The sequence below is a fragment of the Phyllostomus discolor genome, chromosome 5 (genome assembly GCF_004126475.2).
Source record: "Phyllostomus discolor isolate MPI-MPIP mPhyDis1 chromosome 5, mPhyDis1.pri.v3, whole genome shotgun sequence".
Lineage (NCBI taxonomy): Eukaryota > Metazoa > Chordata > Mammalia > Chiroptera > Phyllostomidae > Phyllostomus > Phyllostomus discolor.
In genome coordinates, this window is record NC_040907.2 from 63613044 (window position 1) to 63632429 (window position 19386).

The 19386-nt window shown below is 40.1% G+C and overlaps 2 protein-coding genes across 4 annotated transcripts in view; one reads left to right on the plus strand and one right to left on the minus strand.

Annotated features, from left to right (window-relative positions):
* Positions 1–6284, minus strand: part of LOC114497513 (uricase) — a 26103-nt gene extending 19819 nt beyond the window's left edge. The window contains exon 1 of the mRNA XM_028513305.2: positions 6168–6284. Within this exon, the coding sequence (XP_028369106.1) occupies positions 6168–6194 (27 nt within the window). The 5' untranslated portion in view covers positions 6195–6284. The remainder of the gene's footprint in view (positions 1–6167) is intronic.
* The window catches only part of DNASE2B (deoxyribonuclease 2 beta), a 19642-nt gene extending 531 nt beyond the window's left edge, over positions 1–19111 (plus strand). The window contains exons 2-7 of one of the 3 annotated variants that reach the window (XM_028513783.2): positions 6970–7330; positions 10217–10394; positions 13758–13836; positions 15900–16061; positions 17538–17735; positions 18087–19111. In XM_028513783.2, coding sequence (XP_028369584.1) covers positions 7221–7330; positions 10217–10394; positions 13758–13836; positions 15900–16061; positions 17538–17735; positions 18087–18427 — 1068 coding nt within the window. In that variant the 5' untranslated portion in view covers positions 6970–7220 and the 3' untranslated portion in view covers positions 18428–19111. The other 2 variants (XM_036026346.1, XM_036026345.1) reach the window with 2 other exon arrangements.
* Positions 19112–19386: the final 275 nt, after the last annotated feature.

The window sequence follows — 19386 nt, forward strand, 5'->3', positions numbered from 1 at the left end:
CAGGTGTGAATTTTTGTTATGCAACCTATTAGCTCTGTGAATGGAGGCACATTTCTTCATCTATAAATGGGAATAATACTAGTGCCCAGCCCTGGCTGGTGTGGCTCAGTTACCTGGGCATCATTTCACAAAGTGAAGAGTCGCCAGTTTGATTTCCTGGAGGGGCACATGCCTGGGTTATGGGTTTGGTGCTGGCTGGGGCGTGTACAAGAGGCAGCCAATCAATGTTTCTCTCTTACACTGATGTTTCCCTCCCTCTCTCCTTCCTTTCCCCCCTCTCTAAATAGATAAATAGAATCTTTTAAAAAATAATAGTGCCTATCAGGATTGCTATGAACATTACATAAGAAAAAGAAAAGTACTTAGAAAAGTGTCCGGCAAATAGCAAGTGTTCAATAAATGTTAGCTGTAATTATCATTGATAAATAATAATTCTGTCAGATTTTGCCTCAAAGAGCTCTCCTGGTTACTGTTCATGATAAACATCTAGACTACCCACCAATCCAGGGCCACAGTGGCAAAAATCAAAGACTGCGGCTGAGACGAAGCCCACCTCAGCCTTTGTGCTTTTGTTGTCCTTCCCCAGGCTCGTGTGGCTTGAGGACACGGTTGCAAAAGGACTCTCAATTACCTAGAGGAAAACTCCAAAGAAAAATCCCCTTTTCTTAAATGTGTTTTGAAAAATAAAGGCATGGATTATTACTATTTGCCTGCAAGTAATGTTGGAGAAAACTCAGAGATTTTAAATAAGTCTCATAAAGTTTCATTTCTGTGACGAGATAGTGAGTGTCCTGTTTCCATATTGAAAGTGATGTAGGTTGTCACTGCAGGTCTAAGGCCTCTTAGCTTGGAGTCTGTTAACCTCCACAAGGCTACACGGATGGATCTGTGGCAGAAAAATATTAGGAAAGATAGAACTTTGACAAATTTAAATTGAAAAATAACTAGACTTTTAGCTCATGTCTTAAAAGAACATCTCTGCCCTCCATAACAGAGAGGAATACAGAAGTGCTAGCTATTCAGGACCCAACACTCAAGGACAAATCTCAGTTCAGCTGCAGGGTGCAGTGACAGGCGAAGAACTGTGCGTGGACACGGCTTCTCTCTTCTCTGGAATGTGCTGGGCAAGTTCTCCCAGTTGTCTGCCCAGGTTTTTCCCTTGACTGGCTAGTTAATTGCACATTTGTGAACAAAAGGACTTCAGAGAAAAATGCTGAACTAATACAAGAAAAAGGAGCACTCAAATGAACAATATTAATATCACTTAGATGAATTTTAACAATATGGAACAATAAGAACAATAATGATGAATAACAGCCTTAGAGGCAGCTGGTATTTTTTCGGTTGCCTAGGATCTACTAAACGTCAGATGGAAAAATATTGATATCTAGTAGGAAATGTCATGTTGCTTTCGGCTGTGGAGCAGTTTATTTTTGCTATCAAGGTGGGGTAGTGTGCCCTAAGTTATGTTCAAAGGGTGACTCTAAAAGGACTTGTCAAGTAGATGTTTCGAGAACAGTTACTTAATAAAGACTCCATTTACAGGTGTTTAGTTGTTTTCAGACTTCTGCCAGTTACAGAAAGAGAGTCATCACTAAATGCTGGGGGAGATGCTAATTTTCTTGCCAGCATCTCCCAGCACCAATAGCAACAGGCCAGGGAACTAGAACAAGGCCCTAAGGGGCCTCTAAAAGGGTGGGGGTGGGATGGGTGCAATGAGGGCAGGGAGCTCCACAGCAAAGAGTTGATGAAGACCTCCAAAAAGGCACCTGGAGGAAAAGTTTACTGAAATGCATCCACACTGTCTCTTTCCTAATGTATAAATCTTGCAAATAAAAAAATAATCGTAGCAATTGTTTAGTGAGGGTTTGACATGTGTCAGTAAATCTGCATATATTATTCCCTTGTGTCTTCACAAAAACTCAGTGAAGTAGGTATGTCATCTAAGTCTGATGAAGGAAGACACTAGAGTCCCTTAGTAACTGCCATGGTCACACAGTTACCAGGTGACAGAGGCAGGCGGAGAACCCGGGCCATTTGGCTCCAGGTGACATATTTTTCCCCACTACATCAGAGTCCCTACACCCCCTGATGACAAGCCCTTCCACTCATTAGTGATGGAAAAAAGGGCATTCTGATCCCAACAGAAGGAGATTTTCTGCCATTCTATTGCAGAAACCTATATTCCTATACCATTTAAAATTTTCCACCCAATGAGACCTATGTTATCCTTCACAAAAACCTTGTGATTTGGTACAAAGACTATTTCACAAATAAACTAGCTCAGAGATGTTAAGCGAGCTGTCCCAAGTCACACAACTGATAGGCAGACTGGTATAGTGGGAAAAGCACCGCCGAGACTGGAAAGTCTTATTCCACTTCCACTATACTAAGAAGCATAACTTACCCCACACTAAGAGATTCCCCCAGCCCAAACTATCACTTTTTCTAGCACTTCAGTCATTATTTTCAACTAAAGGGAAAGTCTAGGCTCAGACAGACTCTGTGTCTATTGCAAGGATGTTTAAGCTGTGAAGTAAGGAGAGAATCAAAGGATGGCTGCCCTTTGGGGCAGGATGAAAACTTAGCATCATGCCTTTAACAACAGAGCAAAGCACTATGTTTGAATTGAACATTGGCTTTTATCTGGTTAAGGATCATTACAACATGAATGATGCAGGCTAATCTGTAGTCATTAGAACCATATTACCAGTGGACTGTTGGTGGTCCATCTGTAAGGACAGAGAAGGAGGTGCATCATGGAAGAAAAAGGAAAGAAGGTGGAGGGAACCAGCATTTAATGAACACCAGTTACATGCCAGAGGCTATGCACACAGCATGTCATTGACTCCTGGTAGCACTCTGTGAGGGTGCAGATCATGAACCCCACCTTTAGAACAAGGAGATGTTCACAATGTTAAATAGTTTGGTCAAAACTATATGCCTAGTGAGAGTCGGGGCAGGCATGGAACCCAGGTCTGCCTGATTACTTTCACATTATCCAGCTATCTTCCTGACACAGCATTATAATGTCCTTTATAGTGGGATTTTACCTACCTAACTACTTTAATTTATTTCTCTGATTAGTTCTAATTCATTCTAAATTCACATAACCCTAAAATAGAAGTCTCTCAAAACTTTTTTCATTCAATTCCTACATTCACCTATATTTATTTAGTTCCTTCCATGTGGCAAGCACCGTTATAAGTTCCAGAGACACAACAGCAAACAAGGTAGACACTGTTCTGCCCTGATAGAGATTATACACTAAAACACACTTTTGCAGTGAAGAATCAGAGAGTTGGTATTGTATTTGGGCTTTGCAGGTTGTATAATCTCTGTTGTAACTACTCATCTCTGTCATGATAGCATACAGTAACTGTGCATAACACATAAATGCATGGACATGGCTGTGTTTCAATAAAACTATTTACAGAAAAAATGGTGAGCCAGATTTGGCTCACAGGAGTTTGCTGACCTCTGATCCCTTCAGTAACAACCAGAAAAGTAATCAAGCACTTAGAACACATTCTGACAATCACTCTAATTAAAAAATACAGATACAGTGAGCTCTGGGTCTCTCCTGCAAGGACACCTAAGCCAGATTGAGAGAGATGAAAGATTGCTTCCAGGAAGAACTGGCATTCACAAAGCCACCTGAATAATGAATAGGAAATAACCAAATAAAATTTTTCTGGCCCTCTTCCATTTATGTTTTCCTTTACCCACATTTCTAATGAACAATTCTTTATTTTACAAATATCTGAGTCACTCTGCTTGCCTCACTCCTTTTCACCAAAATAATTCAAGTTCCCTCCCCTTCCTCCCTCAACAAGTATGTCATCTTTTTTCTTCAGTTTGTCACATGCTGAATTTTACTCCATACGTTAACAGTCTTGTAAAAGTTGAAACAAAAAATAAAGTTGAACTCAGAAAAACTTTATGGTATGTAAACCATACCTAAAAAGATGACTGAAAATACATGAAGCCAGCAGCCTGACTTTAAGAGTCCTCACAGGATGATTAACTTTTGATGAAGCCAGCAGAGACCAAGGCTTGGAAAAATTTAACTTTATCTCAATCTCAAAAAAATTCTCATAGATTAAGCTTTAAGGAACATGAACTCACTGCCCCAAATCACAAGTGCAGAAGGTAGCAAGGTTTCATGAGAGAGAGTTGTAGAAACAACAGATAGCAAAGTGTAATCTGCAAAGACTTCAGATATTGAAATGATCAGGCATAAAATATAAACATCTTATGGTAAATATTTTTACAGAAATAAGAGAGAAGACTAAACTTATCTTCTTCTTGAAATAGAGTGAATATGGCTTCTCTTCAGCAAGAAACAAGGGGCCATAAAAAAGGCCAAGTAAATTTGAAAAAGAACCCAGTAGAACTTCTAGAACTACATTGACAAGTGGATTAAGAAACAGATGCAACTGAGGAAAGAATTAGTTATTTGAAAGAGATGTGTTAAGTAATAGATTAATGTTGCCAAAGAGAGACTGAGAGAGCTGGAAGATAGATCCAAATAAAGAATCAAGAATCATGCAGATACACATGAAATAAAATATATGAAAGAGACATAAAATGTACTAAAAAGATACAATAGAGCAAAGGTGGAAGAGACAAAATTGAGATCAATACTAAGATTTTCTAGAATTATTGGATGAGTGAATATAAACTTTAAACCATAAAATAAGCTCATTATCAAGTGAAAAACTTTCCTTGTTCAATACACTTGGCCAAGTTACAATGAAGGGATTTGCTACTATTTCTGGAGGTGATCATGTTGTGAGACAGAAATGGTATTTTGATAATGTTATGTTGCTTGGGCTCCAAAAGTTGGTAATATTGTGAAAAACATTCTGCCAAGTTTGCATCTTCTCTCTCCACTAAATTATTTGTGTTTCTGTCCATAATATTACTTTTCTGGTTTTAGGAAAATCTGGGGCACATTGAAATCTAGCTTCAGGGTGATGTTGAAATCCCTGAAGCCCTTGAGTGTCCAGGACGGTGTCTGACACAGTGATTGCACAAGGGAGGTTGTCGATTGACAATCGGCATGATCAAGTCAGCAGCAATGGGAGATAAAGAAGTTTTCTGAAAGCAGCATCTAAAGGAAAGTAACCTACCAGCATTTTTTTTCAAGCCTTGAAATAAAATTGGATTTAGCAAAAACCATCTTCATGCAGATGTACCACAGCCCAATTACAACAAGGGATCAGATTGTAAAAAAAAATAATCATCTCTAATATATACAGATTATTCACTATTTGTCAGACACTATGCTAAGCATGTAATGATGAGAAAGCAGAAATTATTTTATATCTTTTTAACAAATGTTTAGTGTACCTAACTGAAACCAAAATGCTTATAGTTAGCCTCTATAGTCTCTAAACACATCACTGAATCCTAAGCCTGACATACTCAGCTATCAACACCATAATACCAAAAGGTACCACAAGATAAATAGAATTAACTTTATTTTATTTTAACTTAGAAAAATAAACCTGATGCTATGAAAAATTTTTTAAATTGATAAAAAAAGGTTGGGGCTTCTGAGATCCTTTTTATCTGAATGCAGCAAAAATTTATATAAAACAAAACAATACCCATAAAGGAAGGTTCATAAAAATGTTTCTTGGTTTATCAATTGAGTAGGTTGTGAATATATCAGATACAGCATAGCTTGGGCCTCAGGACAGCGAGTCTCAAAGTTTAGGGTACACCACCATCCCCAAAGACCTTGTGAAAATCATAGCTCCTGGACCGAGCCTGCAGGGTTCTGATTTAGTGGGTTGGAGTTCAGGCCAAGAATTCCACCCTTTTCATAGGCACTACAGGAAAATGTGAGTGGGTGGTCCAGACGCCCCCCACAAAACTCATTTTTAGGAGAAACAGAACCACAAGCCCTCCCTTTCCTATGAACCTCGAGAATCCTCAACAGCTCCCACTGAAGCACAGCACCAGTCCTATTGCAAGGGTCCAGTTCTGATCTGGATTCTTGAGTCCAGGGATGAATCAGAGCCATAACAATTTACAAACATGAGGTAAACTGCTATATCAGCATCTGTAATAATTGATTCAAAAGCATCATGCACTTAAGAAATTCTTTTCACATGTCTATCTACCCTATCCCTCCTCTAAGAAGAGAATAGTCTCACCTTATCGACGTTATGGTAATGGGCCATTTTCTCTTGGCCTTCAACTTCAGATTCAGTTTCAAAAACGAGAAAGAGTAGTCAGGGCAAAACAAATGTTTGTAACATTTTTTATCTGACCTGAAGGGTGAGTGGTCAATATGTTTACCTGATTGCATTACAGCCAATTGGACACCAAGGCCTCATTAAAGTACAACATCATGTTGAGTGGCTAAAACCAGGAGGTGGAGAGCATACGTAAACATGTTTGTTAAAATACAACTGCATCTACTCTTACTTTGAATCAACCCCTGAAATACCCTTTAGGAACTGTTTGCTTAAGACAGATCTGGCTGATGTGGGTCAGTGGATTGAGCACCGGCCTGTGAACCAAAGGGCTGCCAGTTCAATTCACAGTCTAGGGCACGTGCCTGGGTTGTTGGCCAGGTTTCCCAGTAGGGGTGCTTAAAAAGCAAACACACATTGATGCTTTTCTCCCTCTTTCTCCTTCTCTTCCCCTCTCTAAAAATAAGTAAATAAAATATTTTTTAAAAGAGTACATCTTTGTGAAATTTAAAAAATGATAATATTATAAATGATAGATTCTAGTTATAACTAAGCCATAAGATCTTGTCATTTCTGTTTAATGTGTGAACGATAAGCATTTGCTGTCATTTACAGAGAGGCAATTGTGAGGGGAAAAAAACATAAAATATATTTAATTCAACATCTACTTACCAACATGGAATTTCCCTGTCTACTGAATTTTATATTACACAACATTCACTCCAAAGGGTTAAATATATTATCACTTTTTTCTCTCCAGAATTTTTTGATGACTTTGCAAACTAGTCAACAATTCAGCACAAAGGCATCCGGAGTCACGCTGGCATGTTGTGACTGAATCATAAGGCTACGTGGGATTTGTCCCATTCTGAAAATGCCCGAACCATGAACACAGAGGCAAGTGAAGTCAAATGTCAAAGCCAGCACTGACTGAGAGAGACTTGTAACGCAGACTCCACAATCCGTGGGGAAGTTTTCTGCTGTGCATGGAATACAGGCGACAACCAGAAAATGACAGCAAGTCTTCTAAGAACAGCTCTTGCTTTACTCTCACTTGGCCTCTGTGGGGTCCTGGAGGCGACAATATCATGCAGAAACGAAGAAGGGGATGCTGTGGACTGGTAGGTAAAAGAAATAAATGTTTTGGTGCATGCAAATAGAAAGCCAGAGTGTCAGATGCAAACTGGTTCACTGTAAAGTTCCAAAGGAGACGTTACCCCATGCCTCCTCTTAAGAAGAAAGGAAATTAAAGAAGAGAGGAAATTAAATGGGCCAAATATTCAGATAAAGGTAGGCTTCCAAGTGAGGGTGCTGCCTCCTGAGAAACCTGAGCAGCCCCTGAGGGCCTGCCCCACTGCTTTCAATGGAGCAAGGCTGGTGGCCACAGATGTGGGGTGGAGCTGAAACTTCTCAGTTGGCAGTTTCATTTAATTGCGTTGTGGCTTTGCTAAAAGAACCCTTCCAACATCCTTTTAGAGACTGTCAAAGGAGAGAAGGCAGATTATTTTCTTTTTGCACTGGAGCTTATGCTTCTTATTATGGCAATAAGAGGGCACGATCATACATAGTACTGTGTGGTTAATCTTTATTAGGCAGCACAAGCAGCTATTGGAGTGGGGAATAGGTCAGAGGCCTCCTGGACAGTGTCAAAGCGATTAAACAGCTGTGTATCATAGTCATGGGTCCCCTAAAGCTTTGATCATTTTTTCACTCTTTAATTAGGGTATTTTGGTGTGCCATTACAGTTGGCATCAAGCTTTGTGTAAACTTCAGGCTAGAAAACACAGGCACACTGAACTCAGTCTCTCAACAAACAGTTGCTCAGCTCAAACCAGGCTCTGTGCTGAGTTTTGAAAATATAAATATGGACAAAACATAGTTCTTGTCTTCAAGGAGCTCATAGTTATGTGGTAAGGGCACAGATGGGGCCCTGGGGAGCATAGAGCCCAAAAGGCTTCTCTGAGAACATAGTTTTAAACTCAGTTTTAAGAACAAATGTAAGTTAGAAAAACAAGGGAGATGCAAGGGCATCTCAGGCCAATGAAAGGGCAATGACAAGGTCTGGAGGCAAGAAACAAGGAGGAGAGTTTGAAAGAAGTTCAATACTGCTGGCACTTCAGAAGAAGGTGAGGAGATGGTAGGAGGTGAGCTTAGGGAAATAGGTAAAAGCCAGGTTATGAAGGGCTTAATGCACTGAGCCCCAGAGTCTGAACTTGACATTGAAAGGGAACTAATGAAGGACTGCAGGCAGGGATGTGATGTGGTCAGACTTGCATTTTGCAGAAAGCCCACTAGCAGTACTATGAAGGCTGGCGAGCCGGAGACCAGTCTAGAGTCGTTAAGGACCTTTGCAGCATTGCAGGTGAGAAGTGGTGTGGACCCAACTTAGAGAAGTGGTAGTGGAAATAGAAAGCGGGGAGCACTCTGAGAAGACTTCGTAATGAATTGGCCAAAGGTTGTAAGAGACCGGGAAAAGAAAGACTTTCAGGTTACTGGCTTCTGTGACTGCCTGGATGTATTCCCTAATAGCAGGGGATGAGGACATTTGGAGCAAAATATCACAAACTTGGTTTCAAAAATAGGAAGACGGACTTTTCTGGAACATCCTGGCACTTAGGTTTATCTGACCTCAGCATAGAGTTCTGGGCCAAAAATCAAATTGGGAATCTTCAGCATGCAATTGGAGACAGTCGCTTGGGAAAAGCAGTGAAAAGCACTGATTCCCAACTGCTATGCCATGGCACACTGACAGTGTATACACACTTCACTGGTGGGCCACCAAATTGTTATCAATAATTAAAATTTATTCTTGCCGTAACTAAATGGACAATCACTTAGCAATATTGGTTGGGGGAATGCTGAGCTGAGTAGACTGTCAAGCTGCTGCAGCCTACCGAGAGAGCTAAAGGGCAGAGTCATATTTAGCCAGCACCAAAGAATAACTTCTTGCTTCCTGCCACATGAAAGGACCTTGCCCTGAGAGTAAGAAAGCATGGTCAGGGCAGGAGAAAGTTTACTTAAATAGAAGTAAGACTAAAGAAAACCAAATAAGCACTGAGAAGCTTTTATGTTCAGGTGAGACACTGTTGTGTTGTAATAGTGAAAATTCTTTATAATGTTTTCCTATTGAGAGCGTTTGAGGAATAAAGTTGGGGTTTGTGCCATTAGGGAATATTTGGATAGACTGGGGTGATTCTGCCCTCGGGAGACTTTTAATATGTCTGTAGGCAGTTTTGATAGGCACAACTGGGAGTAATACTGGCATCTAATAGGTGGGGGCTACAGCGCTCTGGACAATCCCCCACAACAAAGAATGCTCTGACTCAGAAGGTGAATAGAGCACATTGAGAAACCCTGAGCTGGGTGATCCAAACAAGCGCGAATGCTGTGTTGGCCCAAACACCTCTCCTCCCCAAAAGAGACATATATGAACAGGAGACAGTAGCAAAGGAAAGCAAAGCGCTACTTAATTAACTGGCCTTGGCCCTGAATTCTCTCTCAATGAAGAACATTCTGATAACCTGAGTTGAACAATGTGGTTGAAGCCAGAAGCTCCATCTACTCAAAAACCGACGCCTAAATCTCAGACCAGGCCAGCCAGTTGCAAAGATGAACATGTCAAGAACTTAGAGCAGAAGAGAAAATCTCATCAAAGACCTTCCAGCCCAGGCCTGGGCCTTGGTCTCCTGCTTGTATGTAGCCATATTGACTGTAGAGACAACAGAGAGAGGCACTCTCGAAATACATGTACTTTTTACTACAGGAATCCCAACCATCGAGGCCCAGGAATGTGGCTTAGAATATGCCCAATGAGACCCATGTTTCCTTGTGTGGGAACAAGCAAGAATAAGGGTGGGGAAAAAGGCTGAGCTCAAGCACATCCCTGTCCTTAGACTTAGAGGCCTTGTGTGAAATGTAAATGAAATGATATATTTAAGTGCTTTACATGGTAGCTGCCACCAGGGAAGCAGTCAGTAAAAGTAATTCACAATTATTTCTTTTGTTAGGTTTACCTTTTACAAGTTACCTAAAAGGCAAGACCAGGAAAGTAGAAAGACTGGGTTAGAGTATCTATACCTAGACTCTACAACCAGAAGCTGGAGGAGGAGTAAACAGCTGATGAATACCACCAAGAGTGCTTTGGGGAGGACATTAGAACAGCTATACAAAGCATATGCCTCTAAGGTATGTCATAGTTCATTATTAATTTGAATCATATAAAATGCATAAAACAGAATCTAAAGCTCCCAAAAGATTTTAACTGTTCCCTTACCCAACCCCCAATCTTAGCAATGTGATTCACAATCTGCATCACTCTGAGCACCAGCTTGGGGATCATGTCATTAGACTCCACAGTAATGCCAAATTGTTGGTCCATTCAGCACCATGTCCAATGGTATCACTGCGCAAGATGCGAACTAATTACGCATTGAAGCCTTCTGGCTGCCAAATTCTGCCAATTTTCTTAGTGCTTGCTATCTTATCCCTCTAATGGAAATAGGGAGCAGAGACCTCTCCTGTTATGATGCAGCATAGATCTTTGATGAATCTGTCATGAGTTACAGGGATGTTTATGCCATGCTGGTGATGCATGGTAGTTACCCACACAGAGGGTCACTCAGTCTTCCTCTTAATTGATCTTTTTCAAAATGGTAGGCTGAGGGCTCGGACTCTAGTTTAAGAGCCTAGAACTAATTTTCCTGAATGGAGCTTAAACCTGCTACCTGGACTTCATCAGGCAGTGAGGTAACCAGCAAAAGAGACATGGGTAAGGAGGCCTGCTGGCCAGTGTGGACAGTCTCCCGGAGTTCCAGGCCTCATGTGCTATTCAGTGACAAGACACTGCTTTCCAACCAGATGTGACGAGTAGAATCAAACAATAATCAATGTCCGATTACACCTGGTTGTACATTTACTAACCAATGACTTACACAGAAGTAAGTGTATAAAATGACTCAGAACTTACAATGTGCTAAACCTGTACTGATGGTAACTAATTTAATCCCTACAACAATGCTGTGTTAGACTCTAGTACTGTAGAACATGTGTGTCTGAGTATTTGCTCAAAAGGTGCAGAGAGCTGTCACTGTGTATGCTTACACTCACTTTTTCACCTGTCATTAAAACCAGCCTTTGGAGCCAAGTTACAAAGTCAAAACTTACCTGTCAGCTGGTTGAGTCCCTGTGATGTGCCAAGCATTGTTGTTCTAGGCACTTTAAAAAAATATTTTATCTCAGCAACAGCTTTGCTTTGCATTAATTAGATTAATTGTGTAAAATCAAAACCGCCTGCAGCTGCTTACATTTTCCAAGGTTGGGGCAGAGGATCCGGAACACAACTCAGCAGTGAGAAAATACACTTACATGATGCCCTTCTCCATCTCAGACACTGAGGGCTGGTGTTGGGGTGGGGAGTGGGGCGGGGGGCTGGGGGGGGGGGGAACAACATTGTTAAGCCTCTGTAATTTACCTTAGTTGGGGCAGATGGTTCTTAGTTTGGCAGAATATAATAATGATCTTTGGAGGCTCAGGAAGGCAAGAGAGCTAAACTGCAATATAAATGAGGGGTAGATGGGAGCTAGAAATTAAAAAGTATAAGAAGCATGGAGGAAGACTGGCGGCAGGTCAGCTTGATAATGTCCAATCATTCAATGTTCACACCTTCAGTAAAACCTGCTCATACACAATGTCTTCACTGATGAATTCTAGGAGAGGGGAAATGACAGTAAAAGGTTGATTTCCATGACTGATTGGCATGGAGTGAAAAGAAGAACAACACTGGGTAATATCCATGTGAGATTGGGTGCTCTTTGGACCCTGGAACTCTGTGCCAGAGTGACCATGAGAACTTAACTCTCTACCTCCTGGCCTGGAATTGAACTTCTGAGAGTATTCCAGATCAGACCAACTACTTTTATATCTCAAATGTCAAGGTGACCTCAGCCAATATCTGGATTACATTTAAAATTGTTTCTCTTCTTTTGCCTTTGTAGATAAGAGCCTTCCATACACCTTCATAATAATACTTATCAAACTATTATGTGGCAGTTGCCTGTACTTGCCTTTCTATATTCCTTTCAAGGCTGAGAACAGAGCCGGTACCTGTCTTGTTCAATATCCAGTAATCAAAATACTCCCCAACACATGTGTTAAAGGAATAAAGCTGTCCAGAGGCACGTGCTTACATCTGTCTATTCTAAAGTCCCTGATCTTTCCCCTGTATCAGAGAGCCTCTCTCCCCACTAGGGCTACAACTCTTACACCTTAGCTAGCTGTTCAAACCTGGTTAGAATAATACATGTCATCTACTATAAGAATAAATTTCCTCATTGAATCTTCCCAGAGCTCCACCACATTGCACCCCAAAGGCACACAATGGCCTCACCACCACTTTGCTGCAGGCTCACAGAGTGACTGTCAGGTGCTCCAGAGGAGATATAAACGCCAGTGGTAGCTGTGGTCAATGATGGAAAATGAGCACGAGAAAACAGCTTCCTTTCCTGATATCCCTAAATACAGTGGCCAAGAATGCTACAACACACAGATTGTGTGGCACACTTTTTTACAAATGTGTTTAGACTACAAATAATTAAGCAACTATAAGAGATTCAGTTATTGACTATTTTTCTGAGACAAAAGCAAGGACCTTTTTTAAAAAAATAGGTTGCTCTTTCCTGCTTTAATTATGTTGCTCAGATTATTTTTTAAAAATCTACATTATAGACTTCAATAAAAGTCACTGCTTCATGGCATGAATGAAATGAAACTGCACAGAACAAATATAAGCAAGTTTCTAAAACACGACACTGAGATACTCTCAAAATAATAGCTTCACTTTAAATCAGAGATGTGGCCAACAGTTTGGAGAATTCATTAATATTTTCCCTTACCAGAGGAAACCAATACCACACATTCAGTTTCACCACTTTTTCTAATCAGGGTATATCGAGTTAAAAAGGTGAAGAAATACAGAAAGGGACTGGAGAAAAACCCTCCCTCGTCAGAGAGGTAGAGGGAGCAGAATGAGAAATCCTGATTAAACACAAAGCTACGATCAAGCAGCAAGGCACAGAATAGGCGGAGAGAATCAGATCCTGACAACCAGTTTTGTGTTATACCAATAACATCAATGGGGGTGGGGGGTGGGGTTGTGGACAGGTATGATCCTTGGCTGGTTGTTCCTACTTCATTTCCTGAACAAATATTGAAGTACTTTTTTTTTTTATCATACTCTGGTTGCCAAATTAGAAACATTGGCCCAAAGCAGCCCAAAATAAGAGGAATATCACCCTCACACACACACATATCACAATGCACAGGGCTCCTGTCTCACAAGACAAAGCCATACAGGTTAACAATGGACTTTCTGTCACTTTTCTTGTAGGTCTCAGAATTTTTATTGATGGGGAAGCTGCCTATTAGGGCAATGGATTGCTTCTCACGTATATTAATGAAAGCTCTGCATCACAGGCTAGGCAGCTGGTAGAAATGTTATGAGCATTTGAAGTGGAAGATTTACACCATTATAACCCTAATATGTTCCTGCAGAACAACACTGCCTATCTAATGTACAATGATGGAGTCCCTAAATCTGTGAATTACAGCAGAAAGTACGGACACACCAAAGGTATGATAAAGACTCAGTTTCTCTTTCCTACTGGAAATTAACATTTTCTTGAACATTCCATCTTGAATATTTTTATATTCCACATTAAAAAGATAGCTTTTGTTTTTAATGCTTTATTTTGAGTTATCAAAATGTGTGATTTCTATATCACAAGTTATAATTACATAATTTGACTGGGCAATTTCCTTCTCACAAAGGCCCTTGGAGTTGAGCCTTGATTACTCAGGTGAACGGAAGGGATTTAGCCAGCTGGTCAGCTATAAGGACTGGCTCTGACCACCGCCCACCACCCTCTGCCCTATTCGAAAGATCAGCTATGCAGCGGCAGGGTGGTGGTGCTCTGACGTGGGCTGTAGCTTCCATTGTGAGGTCAGGCCCTGGGATTTTCCAGGTGGTGCAGGTCAAAATCAACCCCGACCTGTGCTCTGCCTGCGGCTACCCTGCCTGAGCTATAAATCAATTTGAAATGGCTGCTACTTGTGCTGGGCTTGGAGATTCCCAAGGCAAGCCAAACTGTGGATCTAGGCTGGCTGCTGTTAGTGCCGGGCCTGGGGCCACTTAGCAAGGGGTACAAGGACTGGGGGCTCACTGAGGCCAGCTGTTGCTTGTTTGATAGCATTTAGGAAGTTGTGAAACATGAGCCAAGACCAGCCATTCATATGGAAAAGTCAGTTAACAGCTTGGATGGGCCCATAAGTTGGGTGGTGGGGGGAGTCTCAGGGGATCTCCAGAGTGGGGCAGACAGTATTAGCCATGTTGATAGAGTCTCAGATATGGCACCTGCCTGCTGGCTCTGTGGCTCTGTTGGGGGAGGGCTTAGAAAAGGGACCATGGCCTCTGCCCACCTTTCTGTCTGGGAGAAAGCTGTCCCGCAGCTCCTGACTTGATGCCAGACACTTCAGTTACTCCCTGTGTGCCACTGGCGCCTCTCAAGCTGCTACCCCAGTGCTGGAGCTCAGAGGGAGGGAGTCTGAATAAGTCCCTGTGTGGGTTCTTTAAGGGGAACTGCTTGGGACTCCAGAAGTTTCTTCCACCAACTTAATCCCTCTACTGCAGGTATTGATTCTATATACGCTGGGAGAGCAATAGCGTGCTTTCTTTAAAGGAGTTTTTGAAAGAGAAATAACTGGTAGACATTTGGTTTCTACTTAACAATAAGGCAAACTTGAATAGGCTTTATGTTTGCATGGTCATATGAAAACTAGAAAGTCTTGTCAGCATACCAAAACCACCCTGATTTATTTACAAACACAAAATAGTCATAGATGCCTGTTGGACAGGGTTGATTTTTTCATGTCACAAGATGATGAAAATCTTTGTTTTCTTCCTTCTGGCTTCCATGTTATTTTGCTCTAGAGAGTTTTATTAAAACACAATGACCTGGAATGCTCTGGCATGGCTTCCTTTTTTTCTCTTTGCTTCTTTGTGTGTGTGTGTCGGGAGGTGCTTTCGGAACTGGGTAATTCTTCTGCAAATAAATGAGCATCCATTCCTTACAACAAATAACTGCAAGTATGTTTCTTCATTTGATATTTTCTCTTTCAACTTTGTTTTTTAGCTGGCTTTTGAAAATAACTTAGTTGCTTAGCAGTGAAGACCTATCTAAAGCTTGGCAGGTGGCTGTATAGTTTTAACAAGGTCAAATTCAAATTTAGCAAATTTGCATTCTGTCAGAACAAATTTTCTTTGTGGTTTCAACATGAAATTCCTCTAGATTCCTAACGGGGATGGTTGCCCTCGATCCCATTTTCTGGTAGCTTATTATCAGGAATGGGGTGATATAATATGTGCCTGAACTGGTTTCGAAATCTTGGAAAAAATTGGTGCGATCCTTGTGATTATCAGCCTAATAAAATATTAGTCTTGAAGGCAGGGCAAGGGAGAGCAATGGGGGTAAATTGGGATGACTGTTATAGAACAACAATAAAAATATATAATTATATATATTTATATCTACATATATTAGCCTGAAGTATAAATGGGCTTAAATTTTGTATCTCTGAAGTCTTTTAAAAAGGAGCTTCATTTTTCTAATTTATCTGTGTTAACTGTATCTTTGGTAGGTTTATTGCTGTGGAACAAAGTCCAGGGGTTCTGGCTGATTCATTCTATCCCCCAGTTTCCTCCAATTCCTGAAGAAGGCTATGGTTATCCGCCCTCAGGGAGACGCAATGGACAAATTGGCATCTGCATAACTTTCAAGTACAACCAGTATGAAGCTATAGGTAACATTAGAGTGTGTACAAAAATATAATAATGTTGGAGAAGGGGTATATTAATATATTGGGGCTATAGTAATAAATTTGTCACTTCATTTGTTTTTCCATTCATAGACATTCTGATCCCTATATTCTAATGTTGGCTTTTCTATGGTGAGACCTGGGGCAGACTCACTTACTGGGCCTTGGTTTCCTGGTCCTTCAATGAGTTCTATGAATTTATTCGGGGGTAGTAGTTTCAAATACCTACAGGGGCCAGGCAGGTAACATAAATAAGGGAAACAGGTGAATGTTACATGGGCAGTGTCCATAGTAACAAGCTGAGGTGTTAACTCTCCACAGCTTCCCTCAAAAGCTTCAGCTCCATTGCATTGTAGCTCTGCAGGAATGCAGAACTAATGGTTGCAGATGTCCATATTTTATGAGTAAATAAAATCTAGGAGTGTGTATGTGTGTCTATGTGTGTGTGTGTGTGTGTGTGAGAAAGAGAGAAAGAGAGAAGGAAAAAGATCCTGCTTTTTAAATATAGTCTCAGCCCTAGCTGGTATGGCTCAGTGAATTGAGTGCCAGCTTGCAAACCAAAGAGTCACCGGTTTGAATCCCGGTCCGAGTGCATGCCTGAGTTGCGAGCCATGTCCCTGGTTGGGGGCACATGAGAGGCAACCACACATTGATGTTTCTCTCCCTCCCTCCCTCTCTCTCTAAAAATAAATAAAATCTTTTAATAAATAAAGAAATATAGCCTCAGTCTTATATATTTTTTAAAAAATTGTGTAGATCTCATATTGCCTGTAAGCTGCCAACCTGGCCCTTCTGAACCCCCAGGTCTCAAGCCCAAATGGCCCAATTACTTGGGTTTGGAAAACTATGATAGGTGAGGTAAATAGTTAAAGAGTGACTTGCCTTTAGATAAAAGAGGTTTAGAAGTGTTTTTCATCCAATTTTCATCACATGACAAGGATTTCTGAGTCTAATCAAATCCCAGTCTAACTAGTGGAGTTCATGTAATGATTAAACAGGTGAATTACATGAGCTCAGGTGTGTGCATCATGGATTGATCATTCCTGAAGCTGGATGACTGGTACGTGGGAGCTCTCTATGTTTTTGTATATGTACATAGAGAAGAAAAACATATGCCTGGGTTTGAATATCAACTCCTTCCGTTACAGGCTTTATAACCATGAGCATGTGACATGACTTCTCCATTAATTCTTCTATAAAATAAGGATAATGACAAACTCAATAATAAGAATGCCATTAGGATTAATTAGTAAACCCATGTAAAACTCATAGAACAATGCCTGCAAAGTAGGAAGTGCTCAATAGGTGTCAATTGTTTTAACCCAAAAGTTATTTGAAAACAATTGGCTTTAAGAAGGGAACACTTTTGTTCTGCTTTTTAGTTCACAAAAAAGCTGTAATATCAATAAGATTTCCATTTGTATCTTAATTCTCAATTTTTCTTTATTATGTTTTTTTCAGATTCTCAACTCTTGGTCTGCAACCCAAACATTTATAGCTGTTCCATCCCTGCTACATTTCACCAAGAGCTTGCTCACATACCCCAGCTGTGTGCCAGGTCCAGCCCCTCGGAGATGCCTGGCCGGCACCTCGCCTCACTTCAGTCGGCCCAGGGACAGAACTTCCTCCATTTTGCAAAGTCTGATTCTTTTCTTGATGGTATGAAAGACCATCATTTAACAATATGCTATAAACTCTGCTGTTGAACTCATTTTGGCTTGTGTATAAGAAATATTCTGATTATTCAGGAGAAGAGAAGCCAAAAATGGGGAAAGAACATTTTTAGACACCAATATCATCTTCGTAATAATAATAATAATAATTTTTATTTGCATATTACTTTAGCATTTACAAAATGTTCTCCCATCCACTAGCTTAATTTGTTGTTGTTAGTGTATTTGTGACATTCACATATCAGGTATGAATGATGATTTTCATTCCCAAAGATATTTTAGAGACTTATCTAAATATAAATACTAATCTCACTATCTATCTCTTTATAAACTCTAGACATCTTTGTAGCCTGGATGGCTCAACATTTGAAGACACATTTATTAACTGAAACCTGGCAGCGAAAGAGACAACAGCTTCCTTCAAACTGCTCCCTTCCTTACCACGTCTACAATATCAAAGCAATTAAGATATCTGGACACTCTTATTTCAGTTCTCATCAGGATCATGCCAAATGGTGTGTTTCCCAAAAAAGGACCAAAAATCGCTGGACATGTATTGGAGACCTAAATCGGAGCCCATATCAAGCACTCAGAAGTGGGGGATTCATCTGTACCCAGAATCAGCATATTTACCAAGCATTTCAAGGATTAGTTTTGTATTATGAGAACTGTAACTAAACCTGGTGAATGGACATATATACTATCATTTTCAATATTGACAATGGATCTTCTTCCATTAGATTCATTCTTTATATCTTAAAAGCCTATGAGTGTATGTATAATCCAAAGATTATCAAGCAAAACACTTTTCTCCCATATTTACCATTTGTCTTCTAATTAGTGGCAATTTTATTTACTTTGTACTTATTCCCTAAGCATAAGCTACCATATATAACTAAAATGTGAATGAAAGAAAAAATATTTGCTCCATATTAGTCCACTCAATTGTTCACAGACTGACTGGTAATCTTGTGAATTAAATTTCATCTCTATCACAAAAAATGTCCCTGACTCTCCTACCCACCTTATTTTTTTAAAGGAAAAAACATCTCTTTCTCTGTGTACTCCATGCTGTTTACACTTATTCCTTTTAAATTTCTTTCTCATTGGTTTATGGTTAAGCCATGTCATTCTTGCAGCTGCTACTTACTAATTGCATGATCTTGGATCATTCACTTGAACTCTCCGAGCCTTAGTTTTCTTACCTATGAAATGGAGAAAATAAGTCTGACACCGAGGTGGCAATGCTAGTAGAATTTTAATCTGAAGTCCCACACCCAGCTAGAAAAGACAAAAGTTTAGAAATGAGTAATGTGCTTCCAAAAAAAATTCTAAGTCAGATTAGGAAAAAGAAAAAAAAAACAGTATGTAAGTCTAGCCCATCAACTTAGAGGAAATAAAAAAGTGTAACATAAAGAACCCAGAATCGAATTAATAATTTTAATTCCAGGATGTTTTATTTTCTTTAATTCTTATCAATAAACATAACTACTATATAAATTAATGATAATAAATTTGTATTAAGTACCAGTTACTTAATAAAGTTTGAGGTATGGTTTCTAATTTCAAGAAGCTTACCATCTAGCAAAAGTAATCACAACATCAGGAAGGATTGCAGAATAACATGTTTCTTTTTA